General features: G+C 39.3%; 1 protein-coding gene across 1 annotated transcript; it reads right to left on the minus strand.

Annotated features, from left to right (window-relative positions):
• Positions 1-8,609: 8,609 nt before the first annotated feature.
• Positions 8,610-9,407, minus strand: LOC310732686 (uncharacterized protein; the record flags this gene model as incomplete). The annotated part of the gene is made up of 2 exons (XM_083553301.1): positions 9,294-9,407; positions 8,610-8,971 (listed from the first exon to the last, which is right to left on the minus strand). Exons 1-2 carry the CDS (start codon positions 9,349-9,351, stop codon positions 8,610-8,612), a joined length of 420 nt encoding a protein of 139 aa, XP_083409427.1. The 5' UTR covers positions 9,352-9,407.
• Between the last annotated feature and the right edge of the window lie 14,393 nt (positions 9,408-23,800).

The following is a 23,800-nucleotide window of genomic DNA, read 5'->3' on the forward strand; positions in this document are numbered from 1 at the left end:
ATGGCATAAACTGGTGGAGCTTCACATCTTCACACACACACACACACACACACACACACACACACACACACACACACACACACACACACACACACACACACACACACACACACACACACACACACACAAGCTCCTGTAATGTCATCTGTTACAGCAGCACAAAGCTCTGATTAAATGCGAAGGAGAGGAGACCCGGAATTATAATAACCGATATCTGCTCTGATCCGGGTGACCGTCCATGTCTCATGCCAGCAGAATCAATTGTACAGCAAAGCAGTTTGTTTAATAGCTGTTTAGAGAGAGCTGTATGGTTTTCCAATTCCTAATATCTAAGATATGTGTTAGATGTCTCACTCTGGTTTTTAATTCCGGCAGGGTTGTCGATTGGGGCTGGAATTATCCTCGATTATTAGGGCCTAGGGAAATAATTTGTTCTCTCATAGCCCCCCCCCCCCCCCCCCCCCCCCCCCCTCCTCCCCACAAAAAACAAAACAAAACAAAACAAATAATGCAATTACCAGCATTGCAATTCTCACCTTAGTGAAGTACGTCACAGCATTATTGCACATCATTACCAATAATTCGAATCAAAAGTTCTGGGAATTGGTTTATTTTCTCGTAAGCCGAGGTTAGCATGGAGAGCAACAAATTAATGCACTCGACTCGCTTCCACAAGGAGAGCAATTAAAGGGAAAAAAAGAGCAAAGAAGCAAAGTAGAAAAACTATTTATGTAATACTATGTTTGATTTTAAGCTCTTTCCCACTCCACCTCCTTTTCGCCTTCCCCTCGTTTTCATTCTCCATCATATTTCTCCATGCCTGTGGGAAACAGGGATATGGATGTGGCTCCCCCGGGGCTGTGCAGCCTGATCCTGGGGCACTGTAAGATTGATGCCCGCTCCCCGACTGTGCCACATCGTTCCCTACGGAGCGTGCTGTGACGGGGGAGTGATTACTCAGACTCCCCCTCTTCAAACAGCACCAACGCTGCATGCTAGCTCGCTACACACCCAGTGGGACATCAATTAGTATCCCGCTTTAAAAAGTCACACCTTGCTACAGGCTCCTGGTCTCATTTCTGCAAGTTTTAATTGCTGAGAAGAATGAAGCACAGTCGAAAGAGCAAAGATGAGAGTGACATATATATATATATATATATATATACATACACACACACACACACACACACACACACACACACACATTTTTTTATGACTAAGCTTATGACACATATCCATCAATAATGCCAAATGAAGGATATCAACCTGTCTATATAAAGAATACTTTGATACACCTTTCCTCACAAATATGACCTCAAGACCTCATTATTCAGTCAGTAATTAAATCATAATTCACTTCGTCAGAACATTTTTTCTACTTAACCACTTTACCTAATAAGGGTCAGGCTCAGTCTCAAGCATATTACAGGAATACTGAATGCCATCACTGGACATCATGCACACACTATTTCACACCTAGGGGATATTTAGAGTAACCAATCCACCTACTGGTACTTTTTTTGGGTAGTGTGGGAGGAAAGCAAAGAACCTATGGACAAAAAAAACCACCACACAAATTACAAAAACGCAAACTTGTGGTCTTGACTTTGTTCACATACTGAATTTAATATGCAGTAGTTGCTGCCTAACTAGTAAACAATATATTACCTGCATTTTAGCATTTCGGATCAGATTGTAATGAATAAACGTGTCATTCAGTTCAAAGCGAATGATCGCATATGCAGCTTTTGAATGTTTCAATGTTTCTCTAAAAGAAAGGAATCTTGCAGCAACGGTTCAATCTGCAACATGAAACGATCAATGGAAAACTGTTTCGAAAAGATGGATCGCCATGACCCTGTCTGCCTCCAGACCGCATTTGAAATACGTATTTTGGTGTATGACATCTTGCAGAGTTAAAACAGATATTTCAAGATAAATGGTGTAGTTGAAAGTGATTTGTTTGTCTGTGTGTCTGCGTGTGCCTTTGTGTGTGTGTGTCTCCAGAAACTGTTCAAAGGATCCCTAAATCCAGAGTTATTTATTTACTTATCAATTTTTTAAGTGGCTTGAGGGCTTACAAGTTAAAGAATATTTCTATCACATTCTAAAGTAGAGATTACTTTTCAGATGAGATTTGTTTAGTTTTTTGGGAGAGTATTTTTACGGCGCAAGGGTAAATCCAGTCAAGCTCTATAGACTTCACTATCAGTAGGTGGACTGGCTACATTAAATTGGTACTTGTAGTGAATTGTGTGTACATTTTCTAGTTTGCTGTTGAACTGTACACTACAACAGAAGGACACTTGTAACACATTGTGTCCTTTTGCACAATGATGTTGCATTTGCACAATGCTGTTGTTGCTGTGCTGTACTATGCAGATACTATAAAGTTCTGTCTGTCTGTCTGTCTGTCTGTCTGTCTGTCTGTCTGTCTGTCTGTCTGTCTGTCTGTCTGTCTGTCTGTCTATCTATCTATCTATCTATCTATCTATCTATCTATCTATCTATCTATCTATCTATCTATCTATCTATCTACACTGATCAGGCATAACATTGAAATTATAACATTATGAGAGGTGAATGAAATGGGTGTGATATAATTATTCAGCAAGTGAACAAAGTTGATGTGTTAGATGCAGGTAAAATGGGCAAGTTTAAGGATTTAAACGAGTTTGATAGGGGCAAAATTGTGATTGCTAGACGACATCTTCAAAACAGTTGTCTATCAAAAGTGGTCCAAGGAAGGAACAGTGGTGAACCGGCGAAAGGCTCATGGGCGGCCGAGACTCACTGATGCACAAAGCCTGGCTCGTGTGGTCCTAGCCTACAGACATCGAGTCTCATTTAGGGTCTATTTCAACTTGTAACTATTTCATTTCTTTTTTAATTGAATAGCTAAAAGATTCATCACAGGATAGAGCAGTTACTGAAGATGAACAAACAAATGAAAAATAAATGAATACAGAAGGAATAAAGAATACAGAATGTCTGTACTTCTCCTGCACTGGAAGCTCCTGTCGCCATGTAAAACATACTTGGTAATAAAACTATTTCTGATTCTGATTCTTATGAGTCTTACAGAATGCTGCTTTGTATGTGCATCCTATTTTTTCGATTTCTTTATTTATAATTTTTTTTCTTTAGTAATATCTATTTCATGCTAATAACCTTTAGTTTTTATATATCTATTGCTCTTTTTTTTTTTTCATTTTGTTCATTAAAGTTTTTACATTGTAACATTTTGACAATAAAAAACACTCAAAGTTTACTTTCATGGCATTTTGGCATATGTCTTTACCCGGAGCAATCTAATTTATACATCTGAGCGGTTAAGGGTTAAAGGGTCTTGCACGAGGGCCCAGGAGTGGCAGCTTGGTGGTGCTGGGATTTAGACTCTCGACCTCCCAATCAGAATTCTGACATCTTAAACATTAAGCTACCAATACCATTTAACTTGTGTTGGAAAATACAATGCATATATTTATGAATAGTGTGCATACTTTGTGAAATTATTGTTTCATTGTCATTGTTTTATGAAGTTTTTTCCCAATCTTTTCTTTTCCTCTTTTTTTTTTGCTCTGGGATTATTTGATTTGGTTAAGTGACAGATATGTCTTTTCACCCCAGGAAAGGACTGTGGGTATTTGAATGAAGCAAAAATCAATGAAAATCTAAAAGGAAATAAATAGTGTATAAAAAATAATGTACATCTTTTACTGGCTTCAAATCTAATGCCGTGTCGACCCTGTCAGGAAAAAAGCTTAGAAGATGGATGCAGGATGTTTTCTCTCTCTTTTTTTTTTTAGATTCCTAAGTTTAATATGAGATTTTATATAATGGACACACAAAAAGAAATACTCTGACATCCTTCTCTGTCCTTCAAGGTTCTTCTAGCCCTTAACTTTCTCTAGGCAAGGTCATATCCCAATGGTTTAAGTATTATGTGTGTGCGTTGCATGTTAATTTAATAAGCACACACTCGGCCATATAGGTACATAACCTTTAGAGGACACTTGGCTTTCTTTATTGGTAGCTCTGGGGACATTGATTAGTTGGCGAAAGGAACAAATGACTCTCCTCATGCAGTCGTTACCACAAACAGCTCAGCTTCCAAAGAAACCGTGGGATACACGTCTTCTGAAAAGAAGGGAAGAGGGAAAAAAAAGGAAAAAAAAACAAGAAGCAAAGCACCTTGAGGGGTAAGTTCATGGGAGTGACAGAAAGGAAGTCATATCGAGCGTAGGAATCAGGCGGACTTTCAAAGCTTGAGTCAACACACTTTGCTTGATAAGGTCACGGTGGCAATTTCAGATGTACCAAATGAACTAACGCTTGCAGTCAAACTCTTTTCTTAATCTTCTTTAGACTTTCACCACAGCATCCAATCTGTCTAATTCAATCACACATCAAAGCTTAAACTCACTTTATTTATCTGACTTCTGATTTGATCTCCCTGCTTGGTATTTGTTGTCAAACTCTTAGTATAAAAAAAAAGAAGTTGTAGGTAATTAATTCAGCTTTTACTTACTGTCACATATGGAAATCCGATATATGGCCATATATGAACACTAGCGGAAAGTACCCGTGCTTCGCTAGGGAAGGCAGAACGCTAAGCAATATGGCAATAAGCAGTAAGCACTGAACAGGACTGAATGATCAGAGATCAGAACGTAACGTCAACAAATAACGTACTACCCCTTTGTAGTACCGATACAGGGCAAACTACTTTGAAAATAATTTTTATCGTGCATCTAACATGTAATAAGAAACAATGTACTAAGTTTCATGAGGATCTGTAATGTTATTTCGAAGAATTTACAATGCGTGAGAAATCGCGTTTTTCGCGAGTTAGCTGCGATCCAGGGCGAATTTTTTAAAACCCTTTCTTAGTGAGCACCTAAGACCCAAGAGGAAGGTATGTTCCAAATTTCATTGCAATCCGTTCAGTGGTTTTTGAGATTTCATGATGAGTGAGTGAGTCAGTCAGTGGTATTTGAGCTTTATTTATATATATAGATATGTATAAAATAATAGTTAATATATGTGAACATATAAAACATATTTGTAGTTCTATTATTTAGTTGAAACATACGTAACCGTATATGAATATATTTTCATAGTCCAGCTGCAGATACATTTTATTAAAATACACTCTTAGGTATATGATCTTCTTAGATAAAGTTATGCTGTATAAGATTTGAAAAAGATATTTGCACTAAGATTGCACTGAATACTTTCCAACAGACCTCCAAGTCTCCAGTTCATGTCCTGGCCCTTGAGCTAAGTGCTTGCGGTGCATTTTAACCTCCTTTACTATTCCCTAATCTTCCCCAAACAGGGATAATCTTGAGGTGAATTCTCCCAAGTTAGTGCTTTCATACAAGTCAGAAGTAAACATCTGTAAAAATATCTCAGAATAGCTGTTCATGCGTGTATGTAATTGCCTTTTTTTAAACAGAAACGTAGGGTTTAAAAAGACAGGTTTAAAGGGAATAAATATAAAAAATTAACAATAAATAAAAAAATTATACAGCAACAAAAAGATACAATAATCATTGTTTTTTAACTAACTAAAGGCTGTAATAAAAAAGGCTCCTACCAACAGAATAATCTGCGTTGTACAAAATTATGTAATTAAAATGCATATTATTTTCTTCTCTTCCTGTTCGTTTGGAAAACCCAGCAAATTGCACACAGGTTTTAACATAAATATGAGGAATTTGTTGTAAAAAACTTGTACAATGTGTCTATACACTCTAATATGGGTTGCCAGGTATACACTGAATTCCCTAATGGACATGGAATAGAGAATTTAAATAAGCAGTAGGTATAGGACCTTTCTATACAGTTTACATATTAGTATTGTAGTATCAGTTAAATGAAACACTGTTAAAAGTGTGAGGAGATGAGAAGAGCATGGATCCTTTTTAATTTATTTTTTTTTGGCTTTCTTCAGAACAAGATTAGTGCATCAGGCAGAATTAAATCATTTCAATTAATTAATCATTTAATTAATAATTAAATCATTTAATTAGACAAACTTTTTCTGCAAACTAAGAAAATTTCACTGACACATTATACAAAAGCATATGAAGCCTTTCATATGTCAGATGATACCATTTGCATTTCTGAGAGCTAGACTATATAGATTTTATTAATCTAACTTGTACAAAAGACTCACCTTTTCAATGAAAATAAGGAACCTGAAAAAGCAGGTCAGGAGTGAGAAATGATTTAGAAGTGGTTTAAATGAAAAGGTGATAATAAAAACAGGGTAGATGTCAATATGAGGGAATAGGGGTCACAAAATGACCAAATAAAGACTAAAAACTCCCAAAGGAATTGTATAAGGAAAAAAAAGGAACATTCTACAGTATAAGAGGTGGTTCTGAAGTTATATTATGTTTCTGTAAGACCTGTGGGGCCGTACTCGAGACTCCGTGAATTAGAATGCGTGTGCATGTCAGAAGTGTATGATTGCTCACTCCGTTTGTGTGGGTGTGTGTGTGTATGTGTGTGTGTGTGTGTGTGTGTGTGTGTGTGTGTGTGTGTGTGTGTGTATTTGCAAACAGTCTGCCCGTGTTTGTCTGCACATCTACATGCCACCTCGTCGGCTGTTGTTCTTTGCCCTTCTCAGCATAAATGCCACTCAATCCCCATCGTGAAGAGCATTAAGAATGTCTTCAGCAAAGGGCTCTGTAAACGGGGAACCTCAGAGCACAGCTGTGTTTTTTTTTTTTTTTTTTTTTTTTTTTTACGTGTAGGTGGTACAGCCGGCATTCTCTGGAACCTTGTCCTGGGAAAACCGCTAATTAAGCGACGTCAAAAACACATCAAGCTTGGTATTTCCTCAGAGAAAACTGCAACACAACGCAACACAAACTCAAGCTCACAATAACCTCAAACAAATTCACACTGTTTGTGGAATCTTATATTCCCTTCCCATGCAATGGGTCTGAGATCTCCATTACAAAGTGTTGAATGAGCTGTCTGGCACATTCCCACCTCGTTTCCGGAATGTTCCGGGTGCTTCCTGGTATTATAATGATAAGTAGAGGGAATGTAATATATATTTTCTATGAGCTTTGGTGCTTTAGGCTCTCTGTAGTAATTAGAGACAAGTGTCTCAGAAGAAATGGAAAATTGGAATTAGAGAATGACTGGAATTAAAGAGATTTTGGTAAATAAAATATTTGAATGGAGATCATTATTATTTCTGGAACATCACACAAAATATAAAATCATTATTTTAATTGGACTGCACATTGGATTCTCAAATTTTTTCTACTCCAAACACACCTGGTCCAGTTCATGAGTTAATTAATGAGTTAATCAGCTCTTCATTTGTTGGCTCAGGTGTGATAAAAGTATGGAGAATTAAAAAATCTCCATGCAGGATTGTTTGGCTGCAGTGAAGGTTAGTGTATAGAGGAGATTTTGCTCAACATTGTCTCTTCTGGCTTTTCATGTATACCTTATTGTTATACCTTTTTTAGCTGTTAACCTTTTTAACTGCAATATATATATATATATATATATATCCTCATGAGACCCCAGCTTTGGTTTGGCTTGCATTTTAGATTTCTTCCATCTATTTGGGGTTAGGAAGAACCAATAATTATAATGACCATATATTTTCTTTGAACATGAAGCTCTTTTTGGAAAAAAATTATGTCCACTTATGCGGACACTCGGTCTGTATTTACAGAAAACAATCAAGACACCATTATGTAACAAAATGCAAATATCTTTTATTTACAGTCTGAGCACTGTGCCTGAAAATTTTTCATTGTTACTGTTGCATATATAACTGTTTCAACTTCTTAACATGGATATGGAAAAAGAAAATTTGTAAGAAACAAGCTATCATATCCAAAAATCCTCGACAATTTGCTTATGTTTCGCTTTTGCTTTTTTGTAACACTCTAAAACTTAAATTACTCCAAACTTGGAATTTCCTTTTTGTCTGTGGGAACAGTTGATCACGTTTAACCGTTGTGAAAGACCCTGCGTTTAGTTAGCAAGCACAAGAACACCTTGCATGTTGCACAACAGACTCGAGTTTTCCCAGAACAGCCTGCCACTCTGCAGCGCACTGCATTCTTCAGGTTGACCACCTCTGGAAGATGTGCATTACCCCTATTGCGGACTGAGATGTGAGGCACTTCCTCTACAGGGCACTTTTTCTTTGGCTCTAAATGGTCTGTGTTGTCTTTCTGTTCTGAGAGGTCTGTTCGGTCCTCCTGTGCATTGTTATGTTGGGCCAAGAATGTCTTAGCCACTTCCATTCAAAATTCAAGAAATTGCATGATGCATTTCTTGGTGTGCCGCGTACTGTGTGGTCTTGGCGGTACAGTAGCCAGCTGTTGGCTAAAGCAACATCTGTGAAGTGCATGAGCATCCGAAGCGTCCAGTTCTTGGTACGGACACTCATTCTATAGTAGCTGATCATCCTGTCTGTGAGGTCAACCCCACCCATCTTGTTGTGGTATTCATGAACAATATTTGTTCGTCTGATAGACACATTTCTCTGTCCTGCTTAGTTTCCTCCTTAGGCTCAAACTGGGCTAGTTTGGGGTCAGCTGTGCAGCCCTCCAGCGCACTCCTCATCCTTGCTTAGGTGGTCCTTGAAAGCTTGGTCCTGGTGTTGGCTCTCTAGGGTCATTGTTTGAGCCATCAACCCGCTGGGTCCGGCGTCTGGGAGTGCTTGAAATGGCATTGCTATGGTCTAGGCAACAATAGGTTTGACCATGGCGGCGTTTACGTCTCCGGCTAGCCACAGTGGACTGTGGAGTGGGGTCTTCATCCCCAATACTCTCCTCCTCACTTCTGCTTGGCTCCTGTTGTGGAGGATAATAATCAACATCCTCTATGGGGTCATCAATGTCAAATAAGTCCTCTACCTCTGAGTTGTCCCCAGCAATTGACTCCAGTACTAATTCCAGTGCCTTTGACAGAGGAATTTGCTCTGGAAATGATATCATGATATCATGATATCAAAAACAAAATAAAAATCAATGTAAAGTTATTTATCACACATGCAATGTCAATTTATACAGTTGTAGCCTATTGTAAATGTATGTTTTGTAACAAATTCTTCCCAAACTATGCTTTAACAGTTACAATTTCCCACAAGTCCCATTGTCCACATATGTGGACCTCAAGTTAAGCGGCATAGTAAATCTTTTCTGTTACCAAAATGTTTACAGTTTTTATGCCATATTAATCATACAACACTATTATGCATAACTTAACAAGAATCTACAATGAAAATGTATTAGATTTTTTACCTTGAGGACGTTTTGGTCTCATGTGACTGTCTGACTTTTCAGGTGTGTTCTCCGCCATCTTGAAATTTCTATGTAAAGAGTTTTTTCTTTGTGACACCACCAGGTGGCAGTGTAAGTGTTCATGTTTGTGTAGAACAGGTTCCAGGTACACAGAATTAAGTATTATGGTGCACACAATAAAACATTTTATGTGCACGTATGTGGACACCAGGTCGTAGGAGAATATATATATCTTCTTCTTCTTCTTTCGGCTGCTCCCATTAGGGGTCGCCACAGCGGATCATCCGTCTCCATACCACCCTGTCCTCTATATCTGCCTCTTTTACACCAACTACCTGCATGTCTTCCCTCACCACATCCATGAACCTCCTCCTTGGCCTTCCTCTTTTCCTCCTACCTGGTGGCTCCATCTTCAGCATTTTTCTACCAATATAATTCATGTCCCTTCTCTGCACATGTCCAAACCATCTCAATCTCGCCTCCCTCACCTTGTCACCAAAACATCCTACATGTGCTGTCCCTCTAATAAACTCATTTCTAATCTTGTCCATCCTCGTCACTCCCAACGAAAACCTCAACATCTTCAGCTCTGCTACCTCCAGCTCCACCTCCTGTCTTTTACTCAATGCCACTGTCTCTAATCCATACAACATCGCAGGTCTCACCACAGTCCTATAAACTTTCCCTTTCATTCTTGCAGATACTCTTCTATCACAAATCACTCCTGTCACTCTTCTCCACCCACTCCACCCTGCCTGCACTCTTTTCTTTACTTCCCTAACACACTCTCCATTACTTTGCACTGTTGACCCCAGGTACCTGAACTCCTCCACCTTCTCCACCTCTTCTCCCTGCAACCGCATCACTCCACTGCCCTCCCTCTCATTCACACACATGTACTCTGTCTTACACCTACTGACTTTCATTCCCCTTCTCTCCAGCGCATATCTCCACCTCTCCAGGCTCTTCTCAACCTGCTCTCTACTCTCACCACAAATCACAATATCATCTGCAAACATCATAGTCCAGGGAGACTCCTGTCTGACCTCGTCCGTCAACCTGTCCATCACCACTGCAAACAGGAAAGGGCTCAGGGCCGATCCTTGATGCAGTCCAACCTTCACCCTGAACCAGTCTGTCGTACCTACTGCACACTTTACTGCCATCACACTGTCCTCATACATGTCCTGCACCACCCTCACATACTTCTCTGACACACCTGACTTCCTCATACAATACCACAACTCCTCTCTCGGCACCCTGTCGTACGCTTTCTCTAAATCCACAAATACACAATGCAGCTCCTTCTGTCCTTCTCTATACTTCTCCATCAACATCCTTAAAGCAAATAAGGCATCTGTGGTGCTCTTCCTCGGCATGAAACCATACTGTTGCTCACAGATGGTCACCTCTTCTCTCAACCTGGCTTCCACTACTCTTTCCCATAACTTCATGGTGTGACTGATCAACTTAATTCCCCTGTAGTTACTGCAGGTCTGCACATCTCCCTTATGCTTAAAGATCGGTACCAGCACACTCCTTCTCCATTCCTCAGGCATCCTCTCCCCTTCCAGAATCCTGTTAAACAAAACTCCACTGCCATCTCTCCTAAACATCTCCACGCTTCTACCGGTATGTCATCTGGTCCAACCGACTTTCCATTCTTCATCCTCTTAATCGCTGCTCTCACTTCCTCCTTACTAATCCTATCTACATCCTGCTTCACTAACTCCACATCCTCCAACCTTCTCTCTCTCTGATTTTCCTCATTCATCAGCTGCTCAAAATACTCCCTCCATCTTCTCAACACACTCTCCTCACTAGTCAACACATTTCCCTCTCCATCCTTTATTGCTCTAACTTGCAGTACATCCTTCCCAGCTCGGTCCCTCTGCTTGGCCAATCGGTATAAATCCTTTTCTCCTTCCTTAGTGTCCAACCTCTTATACAGTTCCTCATATGCCTTTTCCTTGGCTTTCGCCACATCCCTTTTAACCTGCTGCCGCATCTCCTTGTACTCCTGCCTACTTTTCTCATCACTCTGTCGATCCCACTTCTGTTTTGCCAACCTCTTCCCCCTAATGCTCTCCTGCACTTCCTCATTCCACCACCACGTCTCCTTGTCTTGCTTTCTATTTCCATATGTCACACCAAGTACTTTTCTAGCTGCCTCCCTCATCACTCCTGCAGTAGTTGCCCAATCATCCGGCACCTCTTCACCACCACCGAGCCCCTGTCTGACCTCTTCCCTGAACCTCACACTACACTCTTCATCCTTCAGTTTCCACCATCTTATTCTTCTTTCAAACCTTACTTTCCTCCTCTTCTTCTTCGCCTCCAAAACCATCCTACAGACCACCATCCGATGCTGTCTAGCTACACTGTCCCCCGCCAACACCTTACAGTCTCCAATCTCCTTCAGGTTGCATCTCCTACACAGAAGATAATCCACCTGTGTGCACCTTCCTCCACTCTTATACGTCACCCTATGATCCTCCTTCTTCTTAAAATACGTGTTCACCACTGCCATTTCCATCCTTTTAGCAAAATCTACCACCATCTGCCCTTCCACATTCCTCTCCTTAAAACCATACCTACCCATCACCTCCTCATCACCTCTGTTCCCTTCACCTACATGCCCATTGAAGTCTGCCCCAATCACCAATCGTTCTTTCCTAGGTACACCATCTACCACTTCATCTAATTCACTCCAGAATCTTTCTTTCTCCTCCATCTCACAGCCAACTTGTGGAGCATAGGCACTGATGACATTTATCATCATCCCTTCAACTTCCACCTTCACGATCATCACCCTATCAGAAACTCTCTTCACCTCCACTACACTCTTACTGTACGCTTCCTTCAGAATCACCCCTACACCATTTCTCTTCCCATCCACACCATGATAAAACAGTTTAAACCCACCTCCAATGTTCCTGGCCTTACTCCCTTTCCACTTGGTCTCCTGAACACACAACACATCTACCTTTCTCCTCTCCATCATATCAGCTATCTCTCTCCCTTTACCCGTCATAGTACCAACATTTAAAGTACCAACCCGAACCTCTACTCTCCTACACTGCTCCTTTTCCTGCCGTCTCTGTAGACGCCTTCCTCCTCTCCTTCTCCTCCTTCGGCCAACAGTAGCCCAATTTCCACCGGTACCCTGTCGGCTAACGATACCTGTGGCGGTCGTTGTTAACCCGGGCCTCGACCGATCCGGTATGAAATTCTCATTTGTGATCCGCATATTTGATTTGGCACATGTTTTACGCTGGATGCCCTTCCTAACGCAACCCTCCCCATTTACCCGGGCTTGGGACCGGCACTAAGAGTACACTGGCTTGTGCCCCCCTAATGGCTGGGTTATATATATATATATATATATATATATATATATATATATATATATATATATATATATATATATATATATATATATATATTACACAGTGGCAGGTGCTTTCTTGGCCGCTTTCTCTGACGCTCCCGGCTTAAATCGCGCACATATGGTGCTCGTTTAGCATCATCACCAGCTCCTATTTAAACTTCCACACTCTCACCGTCCGTTATTGCTGGTATATGTTGGTTCACGGCGGTCGTTGTTATCGATCATGCGTATCCCGGTTCGTGCATTCCCACCGGCACTCTCTCACCGGCTGCGCTTTTCTTCCTAAAGCGCATCGCGGATTTCCCCCCGATCCTGCCGGTGTTCATTCTATGCTTTTACTGCTCATCCAACATTCCATGCTGCGCTCCTACAAAGCACGGCTTTCGCCTCCCGTTCATCGCATAACATTTAACAACAAAGGGCATATGTGCACTAATTAACAGCAGAGATTCACCAGTATACAATACAACACCTGTAGCATCTGTAAGGCTTGATTTTTCCGCCACTTCCGCGAGTTCTTCTGCGGCTGCACAGTGCTGATCGAGATAACTGACGTTAAATGGCAAATTTTCCCCCCCTTGTACTTGAGATATCAGGGTTCGGCGACATAAAATCGACATAACCGATTAAAAAATGCTTAGACAAAACGAGAATTTGGCGGTTCCACTTCAAAAACGTCGACTTAATAGGGTTGTCGAGGTAACCGAGGTCGAGATAACCGGGTTCCACTGTATGTATATATATATATATATATATATATATATATATATATATATATATATATATATATATATATACCAGGCTGCTTGTACTTGTGCTGCTTGTGCTGCTTGTGTCATATTTCCAAACGAAGAAACCATTTTCACACTCTCACTTTCACTTATTCTGAAAATATAATTTAAAACCACTACTATAACTAAATGTTGGTCAAGGATACTAACTTTAGACTATGTATAAAAAAACCTACATTGGATGGTTATGAGGACATCGTTTGATTAGGTAACTAGTTTGCTACCTCCACCATGTTCACATCAATTTTTAAATAAGTGTAAAAAGTTTTCAATTAGGATGTTTGTCAAGAGTCGTTTGACATTGTCCAAAAGTTATAAAGTTGAATGCAGTATAAATGTAATGTAAGTGCCTATAAGTTTCCTCCTAATAATTTTAAGTTTATCCAAATAATTAAGCCAGGGCAACTGTGACAAGGTAAAACTCATGAGACGGCATGTGGAAGAAACGAGAGAAAACCCATCCTCGTCTGGGTGGCACTGAATGGCCATTCATTATCATTACAGTGTAGTTGAGGTGTATTTTTCAGTGATAGGTGCTTAGAAGCAGAACTGTTCATGCATTATAATATACGTTCAGGAATATTCTCACATTTCAATGTCTATAGTTTTTACAGAAAGGTGCAGAACAAAACAAAAGCATTCAATAAGCAGTAGTTATATGGGAAATAGTGGTGACTGGTGGTGATATTAAATGGGTGTGTGTGTAGACTTTTGTCTAAACTGTAAAGAGTCCACCAATGCATTTACTTAAGTCTCGATGATGATGATAAAGACAATAATAATAATAATAATAATAATAATAATAATAATAATAATAATAATAATAATAATAATAATATCATCATTATCATCATTATCATCTGTATTGTTATTAAATAGACATTTATCGGTCATTCTGACAACTTTTGCTTTCTCCTCCAAACACATTTAAAATTTCAGATGATGAGAAATAAAGCATCCACTTTAATAATGTTCACTAAAGCTCTGACTGAGTCTCGAACATCTCCAAAAGATAATTGCTCTTATGGAGATTAAAAGTAAGGGAATGCCACTCTGGGTAATTACCTGACATGAATGACACTGATTGGCTGTGTGAGTCCACAGCACTGGCCTTGTTACAGTCAACCCACATCTTTACTTCACGTCGTTGTGTGTTTCTTCTTCTTCTTACAACTGCTGGTGGTACTTTTGCACTTGGTTTTACAAAAGTCCAATAAATACAATATTCAACAAAATGTTTGTCAACAGAAAAGAACACATGGACTGATATTGTCTTCTTTCTTTTAGAGGGGAAGGTCTGATTCGTAGTCCGTCTAGACCATTTATATAACCAGCCCTGATGGGTAGAAATGTCAAACGTAAACAGTATAGCTACAGAAAACTCACATAACCAATTAGTGCATTCATGGTGAGCTGGAAAGCATCTCAAAATGCATAACATGCAGCCCTGAGCTGGAGAGGCTACAAGAACAGAAGATCAAATCAGGTTCAACTACTGTCAGCCAACACCAGGAATCTGGACACACTGGACACAGGATTACCCAACCAGACATCACTGTGTTGTTATATACATGTGTGTAGTTTGATTGTAATTTCCTCTGACAAAGAAATGATCAGCTAGCAGCAAACTCTTTGTTTACTCAGAAAAGAATACTAGAACACCAGCTGTCCAAGTAGAGTCGCACATAGCAAGATTTACCCCACGCATACTCTACTGTATGTATAAAACCATTGTGTCTTGCGTTACGAACAAGCTGCTGATATGACAATGATGCACTGGCACAGTGAGGCATCCGTTAAGTAATGTGAGAAAAAGGTGTTAAAGGTCAAAGTCTGAAAGATATTACATGGGAAATAAACTTCATAGAGTGGAAGAGACAAGTAAAATGTACATAGATAGGGAGAGAAAAAAGGGTGGAGTTGCAGTTTATACTTGGAACTGAAAATCTTTGGCATGTGGAAATGAGTTTGTCCAGTTAGCATGCCTGGCTTTGAAATATAAAGCTGGCTTTGGTGGGTTGGCCGCATTATCCACAGGGCATGTGTCCAGCTTTCCGGGCCTGTGCTGTAGGCTGATAAAGCAGCCAGCAGTCCGAGAGCCTGTCTGACCAAGTGGTAGCGTGTTAAGCTTGATCAACTTGGCAATAAAAACACAAAGGACGTAGCTTGTCTGACAAGGTGAAATTCACCCGTCGATTTTAAACAGCTTTCAAGATTCATTTAGTAATGAGTTGGAGTTGGGTTTTGAAAGTTAAACTTCTTTTGCTACAGGAACCTTTTTTTGATACAGGAGTTTTGCACTGAGATTTTGCTTCTTTAGCTTCAATAATTTTTTATTTTTTTTTGTGGAAAATTGTACTTCAATTTTAATGATATTACGCATCATAATTTCAAGATAAATTTTACTTTAAATTGTACTTTTTAGTTCACTATATAAAAAAAATAACATAATTCCTTACTATTTCAAAGTAAAAACATAAATTGATTTAATTTTTAAAAGATTTCAATAAGCCTGGATAGGGAGAATTTAATGCCACCACAACAAAAGACGTCCTATATTATTTTGTGTTAACAGTTTGGGAATAAACCGCATAGTGGCACACTGTCATGGTCAACAAGGCCTTCTCTGCTGGCCTAAACTCTATTAGAATCACTGATTTATGTAAAAAAAAAAAAAATCCATGAATATGTATTACATTTTTCCCAGTAGTCTAGTCTTTCCATTTCATAGCGTTTCTCTCGGGTGTGCTGCTGCAAGAAATTTACATTGCACTTATTATCCAATTAGATTTTAGACGTCAGATCATGTTTTGCAGTAAGGCCTTCAGGAATTAACAGTAACTCTTGGTAGCTTCAAATCCATCCATTTTCACGTCCTTCGATTGGATGGTCAAAGAGCGGACTGGTCAGAGCTACCAAACAGCATTTGTTGCAAACTGCAAAAGCTCAAATATATTTGTGTGGATTTAATAGTGTTTTTTTTTATTCCACAATTGCTGGCAGTAAGAAATAATTTAGTCACAGATACACTTTTACAAGACAAAGAAAAGCTGGACAGCGTGAGGAAAGGTTGGCCAAAACAGTTCAGAACAGTTGTTAAGCTTCTTCATGAACTTTTGCAGTTCCTTTCTTGTAGAATTTGCACAGGAAATTCTCAGGAAAATCGTATTGCGCAGAGGAAATGCAGAAAAATACACTGAAAGGGTATCTTAGGAGGTTAATATCGATGCTTCTGCTAGAGATGATGTATGCAGTTGCAGTTGCAGTGCAGTTGTGGCTACAGTGAAAGGAGACTTCTTGAATTGTGTTTATTGGTTTTCTTGCTTTAGTAACGGCATTCATTCTTGTTGCGTGAGATTCCTGTCTGTGATGCAGTGCTCTGTTATACTGCGTTTCGCTATAATATTGATGGTTTCTATAGCCGTGGTGTCATAATGAAGATAAGATAAGATAAGATAAGATAAGATAAGATAAGATAAGATAAGATAAGATAAGATAAGATAAGATAAGATAAGATATGATAATTATGCCAAAATATGACAAATATCAAGCAGAGACACAGTATAAATATATACATTACAGTATAAAAATACAAAAGAAAAAAAATGATTTAGGTAGGAAACCACTGAAGGTGTCCCAAAACTTTTGTCCATAATGTGTTGTTCTCAGAAGCACAAAGAATTTCTTTTGCTCAAGTAGGGACGTAAAAGGAGTACTGTAACTGTAACTGAGGTCATATTTAAGCAGGATATGTTTAGTAGGATATGTTTATGAGTGCAGGAATGTACAGTATACCTTTTTCACCACTTGTATAGCTGAATCTGAGACTTTGAGTACATTTTTTTGTCTTCTATTCATTAAGATGATGGTGAATGCCGCCGTAAAATAGTGGCTGATAAAAAAATCAAAAGCTTTTGCTCGTAGTACTTTTTTTTGTTGACTATATAAAACTGTTTGAAAGTGAAGGACATCTGAAAAAAATATAAAATAATTCCAACCCCAGCAAAACATTTTATCGCAAGGCTTACAAATTTGCGATTTTCGAAAATCCTGTGGATTAAATATATCTTTATTGATCAGACGTTCGAAGGTGTTACTCTCAAAGGATTTGATAGGATTTAATACAAGACCAGTTGAACGCAATTACAAGCACAGTGGGTGTAGTCATGTGTGAAAGGCTATTTGTCCACTGTAGAAGCTCTTTTGTACCCTCTTATTCTTTTGGAATTCATTACTGGCCTTTTTTCATTTAGGTTTTTTTTTTTTCTGTGCATGAGACTTTATGAGAAATTATGATGTTCCAGTCTCACACATAGAGCTTGCTTGCACTATGGGGTAAGCTGGCATGACCGCTTTGCATTCTGCTACTGCCGACGCAAATTCAAAGCTTTATTCTGCTTTCTGGCAAGGGACGCTTTGTGCCTCGGCTGCCTTTGCACGCCATTTTTAAATGGGTGCACCTCCACAGGCACTTGCTCAGTTTCTCAAACGCTAATACACATACACACTCAGAGAGAGAGACAGAGAGAAGAAAAAACCTATACAAGCAAACCCAAGACGTTTTTGTTTCCCCAAACCAATTTGTTTCTGCCAATATCCGTCTGATGGATGGGTTTTTATTATCATGCCACAGCAACAGATTGAAAGATTTCCTTGCTGTTGCTTCTACTTTTGTGCAGTGTGGTGGCGTTTGCCCTGGATTTAATCAAAAACCGGCAGACGTGCACTCACACTCACACAAACTCACACACAAACACACACACAATTATAGGGCAGGGAATTGGCAGAAAAAGTGCACATAGATCAGAGAGAGAAAATAAAAGCCTGGGTTCCAAATAAGGCTTTTCTGGTTCCATTCACATTAGCTCAGTCTATACTGGTGTATGTATGTGTGTCAAAAGTCTTATAATGATGAGATCCCTGCTCTGTCTCGCATTCCAATCCTCATGAACATGGTTTAAAAACTGATTTCCATCCTCTAAAGCCAGGAGCAGCTGCCAGTCAGTGGAAGCTTTCAATTTCCCAATTCGTCCATGAGCGAGACGAGGAAGATGAAACTGGCTTCGTGAATCATGGATCAGATCAGATCAGATTTTTTTGTTTTTGTAGTTCTTCTCTGCGATAACACCACAGATATAAGGGAAAGTGGGTGGCCTATGATTTGGCTTTGGGAAGGTAGGATGTAAAAACTTCTCCACATACGCACTCATTACATAGAGAAGGCACATGTACACGCTATTTTTTTTTCTGACTTCCCCCGTATTCTGACACACAAATCATAGACTCTGGTGCTCTCTGGCATTCGCACTGTGAAAAGCGATGTCCCTCGAGGGCCCGGAGTAATCTCTGACTGCATGAGAATGATGAGAGGGAAAGGAGCCATGATGGCCATGATGCTTCTTTGAGCTGGATTGATTTCTCTTTCTTTGTAAAGGCAGTGGGAGGAAGAAGTCCTTTATGCGAACCCACACGGTCTTTAAGCTTCCAGATGATTGTGTGGGTGTGAGTGTTTTACAAGAACTGGGACATGGCAATTTATATATTTTTTTTTTCCTACCCTTTTCTGACGTACATGAATAATTTGATGGTGATACACAGTAGATAATAAACACTACCTCATCACATCAGGGTTTTTTTTCAATGCAACAAACACAAATTTCAAATATACATTATATAAACAATGGTATTGGGACACCAGACATTTCCAGCGATATGTGTTGTTCTTCCTCAGGCTGTTAGCACAGGGTTGGAGGCATTAAATTTTATAGGATTTCTATGGATGCTGTAGCATCGATTGTTCCCTGTTTCAGCATGGCAATGTCCATGTGCATAAAGCGAATTTCAGAAAGATATGGTCTATCTTACTCAGACCTCAACCTAATTGAACACCTTTGGGATACATTTTATCGCAGGTCTTCTCACACAACATCAGTAGATTAGATGAGATTAGATTAGATTAGATTCAGCTTTCTTGTCATTGCATCTAAACACTGGTAGCAGTGTAAGATATTTACATATGTACAGGCTGGTAAGACTATAATATATGATATATTATATAAATAATGACAGATGAATAAACAATATGAAATTAACAATATGAATATAAGTAAACAGTGTAAAATGATATGGAAAGTGCAAAAAGGCTGTTATATGCATTGTGTGCAACATAGGCAACAGTTATTATAGTGCAATTTTTAGTATTACAGCGTGTGTAAAGTATATTATGAGCAGTGCAACATAGAGTACGATTACCCAGTGTACAATATTCAGTTCAGTGTGTGTTTGTGTGTGTGTGTGTGTGTGTGTGTGTGTGTGTGTGTGTGTGTGTGTGTGTGTGTGTGTGTGTGTGTGTCTGGGTTGGGGGGGCATGGTAGTGAGGGGTAGGTGGTGCTACCGGTGTGTAGAATTCGGCATATAAACATCTGTGGGAAAAAACTGTTCCTGGAACTGCATGTCTTGGTCCGGAGGTCCCTGTAGCGCATCCCAGAAAACAGGTGGACAAACAGTTTATTTGCAGGGTTAGAGAAGTCCTCTGTGATGTTGTACAGTGCCCCGAGAAAGTATTTACAGCGCTTCACTTGTTCTGCATTTTGTTATATTACAGTCTTATTTTAAAATGGATTAATGTCATTATGTTCCTCAAAATACCCCATAATGACAACATTAAAGAAGTGTTTTTGACATTTTTTGCGGAAATCTTATAAATAAAACATAAAATTAAAAAAATCGCATGTACATAAGTATTCACTGCCTTTGCTCGATACTTTGTTAAGGCACCTTTCGCACCTTCCTTTTTAAGTATGATGCTACAAGATTGACACACTTGTTTTTTGGGCAGTTTCTCCTATTCTTTTTTTTTTCCAAAATCTATCAAGCTACATCAAGTTGGTTCACAGCCGTTTTTAGATCTCTCCAAAGATATTCAATCGTGTTTAAGTTTTTTCTCTAGTCAAGGACATTCACAGAGTTGTCCCTTAGCCACTCCTTTGTTATCTTGACTGTGTGCTTAGGGTCGTTGCCTTGAGCCTAGCGCCTGCTCTGGAGCAGGTTTTTATCAAGGATGTCTCTGTACATTACTGCATTCATCTTTCCCTCGATCCTGACCAGTCTCCCAGTTCCTGCTGCTGCCACCACCATGCTTTACTCTAGGGACGGTATTGGCCAGGTGATGAGCACTTCCTGTTTTTCTCCAGACATGACTCTTGGCATTCAAGCCAAAGAATTCAAGAATTTTGTTTCTCATGGTGTCTGTTACTCCAGGAGGTGGTAATGTGCCTGTTACAATCCTGTCTACAGACAATTCCTTGGACTTCATGGCTTGGTTTGTGTTCTAACATGCACCGTTAACTGACCTTATATACTGTAGACAAGTGTGTGCCTTTCCAAATCATGTCCAATCAAGTTTTTACAGTAAAGGCTGTGAATACAAGATTTCAAACATGTTGTCATCATGTTGTCATATGGTGTATTGTTTGTAGAATTTTAAGAAAATTAATAAATGTAATCCATTTTGGAATAAGGCTGTAACATAACAAGATGTTGAGGTTTTTGTTGAGAGTGATGAGGATAAACAGGATTAGGAATTAGTGTATTAGAGGGACAGCGCATGGAGGACGTTTTGGAGACAAGGTAAGGGAGGTGAGATTGAGATCGGTAGGAGAATGCTGAGAATGGAGCCAAAAGGATCGAGAAAAAAAAGAAGACAAGGGAGGAGGTTTATGGATGTGGTGAGGAAAAACATTCAACAAGGTTGAAAGAGGCAGATGTAGAGTACAGGGGGTATGGAGACGGATGATCCGCTGTGGTGACCACTAATAGGAGAAGCAGAAAAAAGAAGATAACAAAATGTGTATAAAGTGAAGCTCTGTGAATACTTCCCGGATGCATTGTATGCTTTCTTAAGACATAATTTCCTTTCATCAGTCTTTGGGAATAAAGTTTTCACAATTTGTTAGGCAGTTCTCATGACCCTAAGCAGTGCTTTCCAGTCTGACATGGAGCATTTTCTCTAATAAAGCTGGTCAGGGTGCTCTCAATGGTGCAAGAAAGATGGTTATTTTTTAGAGCCCTCAGGAAAAAGAGGTGCTGGTGAGCCTTTTTGACCAGACTGTAGCTGTTTTTTGTGTACCAGACCTTGCTAACATTCTTGTGCCTGAATGACCACAAATCTCTACAACCACACTCTATTATCTAGTGGAACATCTTCCCAGAAGACTGGAGGTTATTATAACATCAAATTGGGTCTAAAAGTGGAATGGGGTCAGTTTTATGGTCAGGTATCCACAAACCTATCTATATTTTTCTTGTTTTATAATGCAATACTTTTCTTTTTTTAATGACATAAAAATAGCCAAGTAATAGTTTTTGATTTGTTGAATATAAAGTTACACAAACGCACAACTACTGCTATCTCCACTAGCTGGTATTGCCTTATATAACAATTTAACTTTTTTTTTTTTCTTTATATTTTTTGAAATTATGTACTAGGCATTAAAGAAAAAGAACTCTCCTCCAAAAGGTCTTGAATGTTTTTCATTTATACCCTACGGAGGAAAAAATGGTACATTTACTTTTACATGTACAGCATTTAGCAGACATTTTTATATCCAGATATAGCTGCTTTGTGCTTCTATTAGTGTTTTGTTCAAAAACTTATCCTCAAGTGCTTAGTGCTCTTTTAAGTGGTTAGGGTCGCATTCAGAGTTATGTTAAAGCAGTGAGGACTTAAAAAGGTCTGCTCGATTCTAACTTTTTATTAAAATGTCTGCTTATTTTTTTTTTTATCATGCAGTGCACCTGTGCAGTTTTTTTTTTTTTTTTTCCATTGTCATGTCACAACACATTCATATATTTTTTTTACAATTTTTGTTGAGCCAAGAGGCCCAAAATCTATTCCAGCCTGTACACAAATCGAGGTCCATGAAGACATGTTGTTTTTGTCTGGTTTGAAGTAGACAAATCTGTACAGAACCTTGAACTCAACCTCACTGGAACCTCTTATAATGCATTTGAAAGCTTACTGTATCTGATGTCATATAACCCACAATAACACCTTATTGCTGAAAAAAACACCAATTTAAACATCCACATTTTAAAATGAAATAGAGAGCCCTCTCAGAAGAATGTGCACTTAATAGACAAACGTTTGTGGACACCAAACAATAAGATTCGTATGTGCTTTTTGAACAACCGACTCGCAAATTAGGTCCCATTTGCTGCACTAATAACATCCACTCTACTGGGAAGACGTTCCACTAGATTCTAGAGTGAGCTTGTGGATATTTGTGAAATTTTATTTAGCCACATTGGTGTTAATGAAGTCAGGTACTAATGTAGGGTGAGGAGACCTTGGGTGTTTAATAGGGTTGAGGTCAGTACTCTATAGCAGGCCACTCCATCCCATGTTAACCATATTCTTTATGGAGCACACTGTGCAGAGACAGGCTGAGGCAAACGGAGATCTTAAAGAGGGGCTTCAGGATCCTGGTGGAGACGGTACGCAGCACATCGCCCACAACGAGGATCATAGTTTCAGGACCTCTTCCCACTTACCAGCGAGGGGCTGAGAAGTTTAGTAGACTTTTAGCTCTAAATGAATGGTTACAGTCATGGTGTCGAGAACATAAACTTCTCTTTGTTAATAACTGGAACTGTTTCTGGGAGCGTCCTAGGTTCTTCCGCCCTGATGGCCTGCACCCCAGCAGAGTTGGAGCAGCAGTGCTATCAGATAACATCTCTAGGATACTTCACACCATCTGACTGGTAAGACATCAGGAAATCTTCAACTATCAGAACACGCATACAACAGACCAAATAGTTACAAGTTCACACACAGCCCAGTTTATAGAAACCATATCTATTCCTCGTGTAGTAAAACCAAGAATTAAATACACAAGATCCAGAAATAATCTTATTGCAGTTAAAAAAAAAATAATAAATTGTCTTTTAAACATTAGATCACTTGCACCCAAAGCACTGATTGTAAATGAGATGATCACAGATAATAATCTCGATGCACTCTGTCTCACTGAGACCTGGATTAAACCAGGTGATTATATGGGTCTAAACGAGTCGACACCGTCAGGATATGTTTATAAGCATGAGCCCCGTCAGACTGGTCGTGGGGGTGGTGTAGCAACCATTTATAGTGCCTCTCTTAATGTTAGTCAGATATTAGGATTCAGCTTTAAATAATTTGAAGTGCTCGTTCTTAAAGTTGTACTTTCAGACATGCATAGAAAACTCGCTCTGGTAACCGTGTACAGACCCCCAGGACCCTACGCTGATTTTCTTCAAGAGTTTGCTTGTTTTCTATCCGATCTCTT

This window comes from Silurus aristotelis (assembly GCF_946808225.1).
Source record: "Silurus aristotelis genome assembly, chromosome: 10".
Taxonomy (NCBI): domain Eukaryota; kingdom Metazoa; phylum Chordata; class Actinopteri; order Siluriformes; family Siluridae; genus Silurus; species Silurus aristotelis.